General features: G+C 40.2%; 2 protein-coding genes and 1 non-coding gene across 4 annotated transcripts; 1 reads left to right on the top strand and 2 right to left on the bottom strand.

Annotated features, from left to right (window-relative positions):
* LOC104777914 (FAD-linked sulfhydryl oxidase ERV1) lies at positions 1,452-3,271 on the bottom strand. 2 transcript variants are annotated; one of them, XM_010502239.2, is made up of 6 exons: positions 3,002-3,269; positions 2,502-2,579; positions 2,109-2,156; positions 1,899-1,963; positions 1,743-1,820; positions 1,455-1,643 (listed from the first exon to the last, which is right to left on the bottom strand). In XM_010502239.2, the coding sequence occupies exons 1-6, from the start codon at positions 3,209-3,211 to the stop codon at positions 1,538-1,540; spliced, it is 585 nt and encodes a 194-aa protein (XP_010500541.1). In that variant the 5' UTR covers positions 3,212-3,269; the 3' UTR covers positions 1,455-1,537. The 2 variants fall into 2 exon arrangements, with proteins under 2 accessions (XP_010500542.1, XP_010500541.1); XM_010502240.2 differs by lacking the exon at positions 2,109-2,156 and having other exon boundaries at positions 1,452-1,643; positions 3,002-3,271.
* Positions 3,353-3,424, top strand: TRNAC-GCA. The gene has a single exon. It is a non-coding gene; the product is annotated as a tRNA-Cys (tRNA).
* On the bottom strand, positions 3,910-7,840 carry LOC104777913 (myosin-9-like). The gene is made up of 5 exons (XM_010502238.2): positions 7,542-7,840; positions 7,103-7,249; positions 6,844-7,016; positions 4,738-6,763; positions 3,910-3,978 (listed from the first exon to the last, which is right to left on the bottom strand). Exons 1-5 carry the CDS (start codon positions 7,671-7,673, stop codon positions 3,925-3,927), a joined length of 2,532 nt encoding a protein of 843 aa, XP_010500540.1. The 5' UTR covers positions 7,674-7,840; the 3' UTR covers positions 3,910-3,924.

Raw genomic sequence — 12,031 nt, 5'->3', positions numbered from 1 at the left:
ATAAAGCATTTAGCTTAAAAGTAATTTAGTTTTGAAAGTACCTTAAATCATTTAGCTTTAAAGTTGTTTAACTTATATATCTATAACAATATGATCACGATGCAAACTAGACGATTCGTTAGATGTCATTGTTGGGGTACTTGTAGTTGAAATTATAAAAGAGATCTTTATAAATTCTTAACGTTAGGTCTGATTTATAACTACACGCTTGTACTGTGGTAGGTTTTTGGTTGCCTTTTTATTAATAAGCTTGTTAAGCCCCATATCTACTTATAATTAATTTTTTAAAAACGAAGTCACTTATGGATTTAATATTAAATTGTTTATCAGCCAAGTTTCTTAAGATCATGTGACTTGAAGCATACTCCATAGATTATTGACTAATCATTTTATATATTCAGTTGAGAGACCAATAATAGTTAGCAAACTTTGAAAGTAATTAAAATATTAAAACCCTTTTTGACAAACAAGTAGTAAAGTAACAATTATAGATTTTAATATTGGGTCACCTTTCTACTTTCCAGACTTGGAACATCCTTTCCACTTAATCCCAACACATTCTTCTTCAAAAAAAGCTATTTTCAAAGGATCTTCACGTTATTTATAGATAATGTGTATTGTTTCTGTAATAATTATACTCACTGTATACAACATTCCACTATATTATGAATAGTCTCGAACAAGCTTAGTTTCTTTATTAAGTATGTAATGGTGAGAAATACAAATTTTTAGTTAATCCCCAAATAGAATATTCTCTATATTATATTAAAAGGATAGTTCTTGAGATTATCTTGCATCTCAAAACTCAATATTTACTCGATTATTTATGGGATTTGCACAAAACATGATACACATGGAGAGCTGGTGTAAAAACATTTTAAAATTGTCCATCGTAAATTCGTAATCAAGTAATTATGTAGTACAGTAGTAGTATTATATTTATCTAATTATGCGTGCCCTTGAATCAAACTTAAGATGTGATTTTAAGTACTTGATTTTTAGTCGTTCCCAAGTTTCTTAGAGGTAACGTTTCATCACATATATATAGCACACGAAAAAGTATGGAAGGAAGAAGAATAAAAAATATAACTAAAGAAGAAATTTGAGCACGAGCTAAATTTGATGGTAAATGTAGTATAACCAACAACCCATACATTTACACTTATCAAACATTCAAATATTGGTTTTATACATTACTTAAGAATTGGTAATTAATGTTTTAAGTTTTAACGATTTATTTCAGTTAATCCGTCAAATCAATTTTAATGTAATCGACAGTTTTTTTTTTGTAATTATTTAACTTAACTAAATGTTAAATAATTCACCAGTTACCACTTACCACTATCAAATATCAGTCGAACATCTCCATCAACAACTTTTGTTTCCTCCATTTTCTCAAAGTCTTTATTTACTTGAAATTTCTTAGAAAAGGATTGTAAATAGTTAAAAGATACTCTTTTTTTTCTTTCTGTTGTAAATTTCATAAATTATATATTATCAAGGTCAATACAAATAAAAGTAGTTAATAAAAATGGGTCTAAAAGTCCATAGAAGTTCCATGGAGATCACAACTTTTCTGCTCACACTCTAACTTGCCCCATCTTGCATCCACTCTCTCGCAAGGGAACACCAATTTCCCCAAACTGCAAAACCAATTTAAGAATCACATTGATTTGAGATATGCAAGAATGCTCCCACAATAACCTCGCTACATTTAACATTAATCTTCTTTACAGTGTTACCTTCTATTTACGGTGTTGTGTACATGGCAAAGCCACTGCGAGAACTCCTCCTGCGATCCAGCTTGTGCGGGATTTGATCTATTATACACAGAACCGAGAGAACGAGTGATCAAAACCCACTACAGTAAGTTGCTATGAGCTAAGAGATAGCACTACCTTAGGATTTCTTTGAAGTGATCCGCACATTCTCTACAAGGGTACATTCGAGAGAGTATCGACATCTACAGAAAAAGAGGTGGTTCACTATTAGCTTTCACAGGAAGAACACTTAAGGAGTGCAGGTTCTTGAGAACGAATGATCGAAAAATTAAGCCTTAAAGTCAATAAAGTAAATAAGATGATAGACAAGGGCAGGAAGAGTTGTACCAGTTCTTTTACATCCTTCTTTTGCTGTCTTGTTGGTTTTTCTGGATACTGATGGGAAAAAGAAAAAAAAAAGAAACATCTGATTCAGAATACATACTCTAGTTTAACCAATCCACAAACATCTACGCAAAAAACTGCTCGAGGTCTCATCAAGGTAATAAGATAGAAGTATGGAAACATTTGTTTCAATCTGTAAAACCAATGAACACAGAGCAACCTAAAGCAAGAACCAAAAGCTAATCAAAGAGCACTCGCGCAAAGACTTGCCAATAAACAATGAATCAAAACGCAAAAGAACATCTAAGTCTGTTCATTATCCCTCATGCACCACGGGTGTTCAAGGGAAGTGTAAAATACGACTAATTTGAGAAAAAAACGAAAGCAAGACTCAACCTGCGCAGCAAGAGTGTGCAAAAATGTCCATGTAGCTCTCCCAAGATCCTCTTTAGTCACAGGACCTATAGACTTTTCCTGAAAAGAATGAACATGAAGTAAGTTTGGTGTTTCGTATCAACAAAATCTATTGCTGAATGGGAAAGGTCGGATAACACTGACCAAATTCTTATCAATGAGGGGCTTAAAGGTGAATTTTTTTCGTAATGAAACCCTTAAACTTCGATACAAGATATACAGCCTCTTAATTTTATGGCTAGTTACACAAACTCCAAATCATCAAGTTTCAAGATAATGTAGTAAATGAACTAAAGTATATAAATTTCAACCATATATGTTTGGTAACGAAACCAAGGGAGACGATTTCTGACCCAGAAAAGGTAGAAAAGGTACATTGGGGAATTTCATCGAACACATTGGTGATCATAATAAGCAGATGAAAGGTTTTGAAAAGTTGCAAAAAAAAACCCTAACTTTTTGGAACCGGAATAGATTTGTACCTTCAAAGGGAGTTTCTGAAGGCTAGAGGAACTGTTGGTTGCGATTGGTGGAGAAGAAGAAGAATCCACGGAGATGACTGGGTTTTGGACTGTGGTTGACGAACGACGAGTAGTATTTTGGATGCCGATGAAATTGGAGAGGTGAGTTTGAACGCAATTCGATAGTTTCTCGAAGGTCTGGAGAAGTGGCTGCCATGGATTCTCACCCATTTTGCTTCTTTTGTTTGTCTGGGAATTCCGAATTTACTAAAGAGACAAAGGAAAGGACTGTGTTCAAATTGTTCGCAAGTGTTGTTGCTTTTGTTTTGTCTGAATAGATCAAAATTATTATAAAGAGTGAATAAAACAATTGGGTCCATAGCTCAGTGGTAGAGCAATTGACTGCAGATCAATAGGTCACCGGTTCGAACCCGGTTGGGCCCTTTTACTCTTTTGCATTTAAAAAATGACTTTGACTATGGTTTATTCCAGCTTGATAATTTAAATTTATTTACATATTGATCATTTATTTTGTTGCAAATTGCAATGCTTTCTAAGTAGTTTGCAGAATTTAACGTCTGTTATTCAAATTTGTTCGTGATTTTATGATATTTTTCACACAAAGATTTGTAATCTGATTGAGCAACACATTGATGTAATTTTTTTTTAAAAGTTGGTCCTTGATAACAAAAGAAAACTTTATTACATACACGCTACAACTATTACCAAATGAAATTTACATAATATTTTTTTTTTTTTTGAAACTAGCTACATCCTTATGATCTAATTGTCCATTTATTATAAGAATCTACATATGTTTCTATTTTCTGTTCCATTTCACATTAGTTTCCTCCAGTAGTTTCCTCTTTCTCGGCCTTAATCCATGCAGCCTGCGAATGAGAGAACCAAACAGCAAAAAACAAGCTCAAATGATTGTTGTGTTATTAGGACAAAAAATCAGAATTGTTTTTTCGAATTGCAGCAGAAGGATAGTGTACCTTCTCTCTTTCAAGTTTTGACAGACTCGGTCGAATCGAGTTCCCGAGATCTAAACCACCCCAAGCTTCTTGCATCTCTCTATCCCTTGCTTTTCTTCTTGTTGCCAGTGGTATTGCTTTCTCTGTCTTCTCGGTTTCAGGTTTCGTTTTCTGCTTATTTTGGTGCAGGCTTGAGTCCCCAAGTCCTAAACCGCCCCAAGCTTCTAGCATTTCTTTGTCCCTCGCTTGTCTTCTAGTAAGAATCGGTCTTGTGTCTTCTCCCAAATGCTCAGTAGCTTCCGTTTTCTTGATTTCGAGTCTCTTCTGGCTATTGATCGTTGACTCCCCAAGGCCTAAACCACCCCAAGTTTCTTGTATCTCTATATCCCTCATTTGTTGTCTGGTGAGAATTGGTTTTGCCGTCTTCGTGCTCTCAGGTCCCTGGTTATGTTTTTCCCGTGTTTGGTCCAAGCTACCTTCATTATTGTTCACTGAGTTTTTCGTCTCTTCTAATTCAGTTTTGAACCTCTGCTTCTCATTCTCTAGCTTTGGAACATGTTTCACCAAAATTTTGTCCAAACTCTCATAATCTGAGTCTGTTTTTGCTGCTTGTTTTCTCTTTTGAATCCTCCGATTTCCATAAAATGCTTCTGATGCAACTTTTTCTCTTTCCAACCTGTGAACCGGCTTGACCAAGATCTTGTCTAAGCTTTCTTCTTGACCCTCAGCTTTATTGTTCAACTCGACGTTTTCTTTTCCCAATTTNGAAGGATAGTGTACCTTCTCTCTTTCAAGTTTTGACAGACTCGGTCGAATCGAGTTCCCGAGATCTAAACCACCCCAAGCTTCTTGCATCTCTCTATCCCTTGCTTTTCTTCTTGTTGCCAGTGGTATTGCTTTCTCTGTCTTCTCGGTTTCAGGTTTCGTTTTCTGCTTATTTTGGTGCAGGCTTGAGTCCCCAAGTCCTAAACCGCCCCAAGCTTCTAGCATTTCTTTGTCCCTCGCTTGTCTTCTAGTAAGAATCGGTCTTGTGTCTTCTCCCAAATGCTCAGTAGCTTCCGTTTTCTTGATTTCGAGTCTCTTCTGGCTATTGATCGTTGACTCCCCAAGGCCTAAACCACCCCAAGTTTCTTGTATCTCTATATCCCTCATTTGTTGTCTGGTGAGAATTGGTTTTGCCGTCTTCGTGCTCTCAGGTCCCTGGTTATGTTTTTCCCGTGTTTGGTCCAAGCTACCTTCATTATTGTTCACTGAGTTTTTCGTCTCTTCTAATTCAGTTTTGAACCTCTGCTTCTCATTCTCTAGCTTTGGAACATGTTTCACCAAAATTTTGTCCAAACTCTCATAATCTGAGTCTGTTTTTGCTGCTTGTTTTCTCTTTTGAATCCTCCGATTTCCATAAAATGCTTCTGATGCAACTTTTTCTCTTTCCAACCTGTGAACCGGCTTGACCAAGATCTTGTCTAAGCTTTCTTCTTGACCCTCAGCTTTATTGTTCAACTCGACGTTTTCTTTTCCCAATTTTTCAGCCGCCACACTTGAAACAGTTTCTAAATTTCTTGAATCAAGTTCTTCTTGGTTTCTCTTCTTTGCATCTTGGACTTCTTTCTCTAGCTTGGAGACATGTTTTACCAGACAACTATCCAGGCTGGGAACCTCAGACGAACTCTCTTTCTTTCCCGGCTTCTTCACGTTCTCATACATTTTTCCGCAGTTCCTTATAGTTTCTTGAACGTCCTTCTCCAGTCCAGAAACATGCTTTTTCACTAGCAAACTTTCCAAGTCGGGTATAGGATCCATTGACGTTTTGTTTCTGCTTGAGTTCTTCTGGTACTTTCTAGAATTCATTCCAGAGTTTTTCTTGGCTTCTTCTATCTCCTTCTCAAGCCTTGAAGAATGTTTCACAAGGAGGCTTCCCAAATCTGGAACAGGATCACTTGCAACACCTTGAGGAACCTTTCTGTCTTTGTCAGAATTTTCCTTTGAAGCCCTTTTGGCTTCATAGACTTCTCTTTCTAATTTGGTCATGTGCTTAACAAGATACTTGTCCAAACTCGGAATCTCTGTCTCTGTTCCATTCCTTGTTGTTTTTCCTTCCATTAAGGACCCACACTTAGAATCTCTTCTTGATCTTATATCCATTGAAGAAGAATTCCCATGTTCTGAAACGGTTGGTTCGTCGATGCTCGTGGTATGTCCCCTCAAGGCCTCATTTAAACCACAAGTTGCAACTACAGAGGCAAGACTTGAAAGATGATCTTCTTGTAAGCCCTGAAGCCTCTCAAGCAACATATCCAACAGCTTCTCTCTGCTAAACTTTCCAAAGGACTGCCGCCTTTTGACTTTTAGCTGTCTCGTTTTGAAAGATGGAGTCTCCTCGCATTCAGCCACTTCCTCATCAACCTTTTGTAGAATACCTAGTTCAGAATCTGACTCTGTGTCGCATTCTGAAGACATCTCAGTGATCTCATGAGTATCACGCACATCAGGATGCTCGCTGATTTTCTTCAGAAGGTCTTTAAACTCAGCTTTACTGACAGAGGGGGAGTTTGCAAGCCTAGCAAATGCAGTTTTAACAGCAGCAGCTACTTCTTTATCTACATCAAAGGCAGTTTCGAAAGACGCAGTAACGGTATGAGTAGGAGATCCCCTTCCATGTGTTCCTGACGTTTCGATACGATATTGTTTCCTCGAGCTATTGGGTTTATCATGCATTATCACTCCCATTGCAGATGCCGCTTCAAAAGCTTCCACTGCAGCCTTTTCTGCATTCTCCATCAAAGTTTCTGCTTCTGTACATGGAATCCTATTAACAGGAAACAATCCTATAGTTAAGAAAAGATAAAGAGGTACCCTCACAAAAAAATCTTCAAGATGTTAAATTACCTAGCAGCTCGAAGTATTCTACACCAAGAAGCTTCAACGAGAGCAGCTTTGCGGAGCTCCATGGCTTTACCAGCAGCCTCTCTCACAGCCATCTGTTCCCTTACAATCTTACAGTAGTGTGGATTAGAGTCGCCAAGAGTCTCATCAAGCGTCTGGTTCATTCCACCAACCTCCTATACAACAACACCATACAATCAAATTCAATATTCAAGATTGAACTATCAGTGGGAAGTATATAAAAACTAGAAAGAAACATTACCTGTAGCTTTTTAATCTTCCTATTAAGGTATGAATCCCCCTTTCTACTCCGAGGGAACCAGCCAAGAGGTGAGGTTTTACGTTGAGAAGAAGACCTCTTTGATTGTGATTTCCTAATCGCTGATGATGTCTCTCTTGGTGATTTGTTCTGCATTTAAAAAAAACGAATAGATTCGTAACAGGAGAACCTTAAAAATAGAGTATAGAGAGATCGATCAAGTTCGAGTAGCCTCTAAGCACCATGACTAAGAACTAGTTTCAATAGTGAAGAGGTATCATCAAATTCAAGTAATTAGGTATGTTTAAGCATCAATTCCACAATACGAGAGCCTAAATTACCAAAACCCTAATTTCTACTCAACCCAATGTCACTCGAAGCATCAAACGGGAGAACAAAATCGATTACACGGAATGAAATAAGATCTCGAATCAGAACTGACCTTTCCAGATCTCGAAGGTGAAGAAGAGAATTGAAGAGGATCGGAAACACCGACGGCGGCAGTTTTCTTGTCAGAGAGTGAAGAAAGACATCCCAAATCCAAACAACCGAGATCCATGGCGGCTTTAATCATGTTATCCTCAAATTTTGCTGTATCAACCTACTAATAAAGCGAAAGAAGAAGAAGATTCAGATTAAGCGTTGAAATCTTTGGAGAAAAAATTCGATTGGAGAAGACGAGAAAGAGAGAGAGAGAGAAGAACGATTTGATTGGTGACTCTTCTCTTCTTTTTCTTTTTTTAATTGAGTTTTAGGGAAAAATTATACAAAATGTGGAAGTAGCCGTTACAACGGGCATATTTGGTTTTTTCGTTTTTATTTATTTATTTCCCTCAACATTTTTTTCTCTCTCAAACGGTTCGTTTTGGGATGAATAATCTCATTTGTGCCTGTTCGCAATAGTAACGGATAGTCTTTAGCTTACGAATCAACCCGTGTCCTTGATTTATTTTGTTTTTCGTATCTCACTCCTATTAGATTCACTTTTCCATCTATGGCTCTGATTGGTAACATGATTTTAGTGAAGTTGAGTTGCATAGAATATTATAATTCGATGTAAGTTGGTGGTAAAAACAGCAGTTTGATATAATGGAACGCTGTAAAAATATGATTTATTAATCTTATCAAAATTACTGACTGGTGACTGTTGAACGAGTGACTGCACTAGCTCGATGGTTATGATTAAAGAAGGTGAAACAAAAGACTTTATTTAAGATTGTCAAAGATCGTCGAATTACAAGGTATTCACTATGAGGCCGATCAGCCGATTACAGAGTTATGTATTCTCAGTTTGACTAATAGTACTTAAAGCTAGAATTGGACGAACTCCAGATTCCTGCCTCCGAATACTTGATGCCCTTCTCCATGCTGCTCCCTCGGTATTTATAGTTGATGGGACGTTTCATCCCTCTGCCTCGGGATCGATGTGGTATTGTCTTGGAGCAAAGTCGGTGACCGACTTCTTTGCGGGCTGTCGTTAAATGGGCTATCCGTCCTTATTGGGCCTTCTAGAAGCTAAGTCGGCCTGGTAGGGATGACCTGGTCAGTCAATACTTCCAAAGGCTAGGTTGACTATTTCGTGAATGGGTCGGGTTGGAGGCCTGATAAGGAGGGGTGAAACCCATATCCAACAATTGTCCCCCCTTAGTTCATTGTGATCGATTTTAGTTCGAGCCAATGAGCTTTTGTTTGAGGGTTTTCGGCCTGGCCCATTTGCGAAATGTCTTACTAGGGTTTTGTGTCCTTTCGGAGGGAAAGAGATTGAAGCGTCGCATCTTGGAGATCGTGCCATTTCACGCGCAATCGCCGCGTTGACGGTTTCTCTATCCTCTTCCTATAAAAGGAGGGACTTCGGAGCGTTTTCCTCACTTCTTCTCCAGCCACAAAATTCGAGGTAACCTTTTATCTCTTTAGTAAATAATTTCTCTTGTAGTTTTAGCCTGTCATACTAGTAGCCCCTGGTTGGGTTGTTGTTGTAATTGCCGGCCTAGATCCTTTTTAATGTCGAACTCAGGCGAGGAGTATGTAATGGAGCGCTCGTCTTCCAGTTCCTCCGGGGTTAGCCCGTCGAATCCGGCTTTTGGGTTGTCTGATTCCGAAGCATAGACGGAATCGTGCAGGCTCGTTAGTCGGACCAAAGAGGGACGAACTCGCGGCTGCTCTCCCGATCTTAGGATTAACCCGGAGTCTTCTTCGTCTTCCAACATACCCATCGAGCTGGAGGTGGCTAGATCTGCACCTAACCAAACTGGCCTCTCTGATTCCCCGCATTCTTGTGACGAAGCGAGATCCGTCAATTCGCCCGATGATGTTTCGTTTGGCGACGAAGTCGAAGTTGGCGAAGGGATTGACTATCCCAACGCTCCCTTTGACTCTGGGCCTACGCTTTGTGATGTTGAGTCGCTAATCGCCATGATGGATTTCTGTAAGCCGCCTAGGCACGTTTCCATGGTATGTCTGACATCCGATGAGCGGGCTTTTAATTGTCTGGATGGGTACATTAGCTTGTATGAGCCCTTTTTCACCAAAGGAGGTCTCCGTTTCCCGATTCCGGCTTTTTTGATGGACTACTGCTGGCGTCGTCAGATAGCTGTGACTCAGCTTACCGTCCATACGACCCGCAATATGGTCGGCCTCAAACATCTCGCCGACCAGTGTGAGGTTAGGCTGACGGCTTGTTTTGTCGAGGATATGATGCGCTTTACTAGATAGCAAGGGTTTAATGGTATCTGGTATGCCAGCGCGATTCCTGGGTATAAGTTGATTGATCATCCGCCGACGAAAACCCACACTTGGCTGAATAGATACTTTTACGCTAAAGTTGATGATACCCTAGTAGAGGATGTGTCTTTAGGCTTTAAGACGGAGTGGAATTTGTCCCCTGGTAGTTTCTCAGGTGGACTTTGCCTTCTTTTCTTGTTTTAGTTGCTTGTTATTGACTAGTTTGCCTTTGTTGATTTTCAGAATCGGTATGCGAAATTGGCTGAGCCGCCGACTCCAGATTTCTTTGAGGTCTGCGATTTACTAAGGAGGCAGACAGTTCTTGATTGGCGGAACGTTCCCCAGCTGGACCAGACTAGAGGCAAGAAACCGTTAAAAGGTATTCGCTTGGTATATCTTATATTTATCCGATCAGCTCATTTTACCTCTTCTTTGTTCAATAACCTCGATACACATTCTTAGGGCATGCAAGTCGCATGAATATGGTTAAAATGGGCGTTCCCGAGTATTCCGGTAAGCCTGTGCCGAAGAAGAAGGATCCCGTGGAAGAAAAGGAACTGCAACTGGCCTTAAAGAAGAGTTTGGTTGACCATTCGTCTGCTTAGAGTTCTCGTGCCGCGGGTGCTTCGGGCAGTTGAGTTTCCGATGGAAAATCTTCCCGAGAAAAGGGGAAGGCTGGTGACGCTGGCAAGCGAGATAGGGATATTGTCTCGATCGATCTCACGGCCGAGAAAGATCGCTCATCTTCGAAGAACCTACCTGACTTGGCGGGGGATTCTGGCAAACACAAGGAGATTTCATCTGGTTCTGACGGTCTAGCTGTATTCAAAATCCGAGGACTTCTTCATCGGATCCGAACGAGAAGGGTGTCCTATCCTCCCATTATGTCCTTTTCTGTTATGTGAATGATACCCCTTTTTTGTCTGACAAGAAGGAGTGTGGTGCTCTTATCCGCGAAATATCTAAAGTGCCGGGCGATCGGTTCGAGGAAGATTTGAGGGAATCTGAGGTGTTGGACGAGTGGGCTCGGAAGGAACTTCAGGTTTTTTTTTTTTTTGATATTTTTTTTTATTAACTTTTTGCTGAACTGTGTTTCAGTCAGCGAGTTCAGTATACTCGATGGCATGCCGTTACGAACGTAAGTTGAAATCTGCCGACCGGGAAATTGCTGAGGCTGAGACCGGACTGAAGGAATCTCAGAATCAGATCGGCAAGTTCCAGGCTGAGTCGAATAAGGCTTGGCGGGAAGTTGACCGCCTGAAGGAGGAGAACCGCCAGTTGCAGGGGTCAATAGAACGTTCTTGCGCTGACGTTACTCGTTTGGAGGCCTCTGCTCGTCATATTGCGGAAGATTATGACCATCATCTTAAACTGGCGGTTGACAAGAGGGCCGAGGAGGTTCATCATGAAGTGAGAGAAGGCTACCGGGAACGGTCGTATCAAATTCGTCAGCATATCTGGGACGCAAGGCGCACTTTTAATTCGATGATGATGAAGGCTCAGGCTAACGGCGTTGCGAAGCAGGTTGAGGATCTTGTGTTGAGTGGTTTTGTGATTCCTGATAGCACGATCAAATTTATGGATGAAGGTTCGGCTTTTTGGGACAATTTTGTTGACGGTATCGAGATCCTTCCGCTAGTTAATGATGGGTATGTGGTGACTCCGACTGCTGAACATGTTGCGGTGATGATGAGGTCATCGATTTTGATGAATACGGTTCAAACATGCCGCCCGCTGCTATCGAGAATGTGGAATCTGGGCTGCTTCAGAAGAACAATGACGAGCTGGCTCCGGTTGTCGAATCGCAGGATGTGCTGCTGGAGACGTCTGAACGAGATATTGTCACCAGTCTTGCGCTAGCGGATGCTGTTCTAGTGCCGATCTCTAAGGGGATAGGGGAACACACCGTCCAGATTCTGGGACTTTTGAGTGGCGTGGCCGTTGTGGATCCATTAGCGCTGGTGCTCGCTCCTAAAGTTGTGAACGAAGCTGATCCGAATCATCCGTGTGTGGCTTTTAAATAACGCCGCTTGTGGCTTTAACTATCTTTAAGACCTCTTTTTGTGTTTGTTGTTTTTTTTATGAACTTGAACTCTAGTGGGGAAAATGGGATTTGTCCGTTTTTACTCTCCCCCTTCTTTTGAATATTGACGAAGCAGTTACCAGTTAAATTGTTTTGCAAAATTTGGAATTTGCCATTCTTTTTTTTTT

Source organism: Camelina sativa, chromosome 3, assembly GCF_000633955.1.
Source record: "Camelina sativa cultivar DH55 chromosome 3, Cs, whole genome shotgun sequence".
NCBI lineage: Eukaryota > Viridiplantae > Streptophyta > Magnoliopsida > Brassicales > Brassicaceae > Camelina > Camelina sativa.
This window is presented reverse-complemented; position numbering and strand designations above follow the sequence as displayed.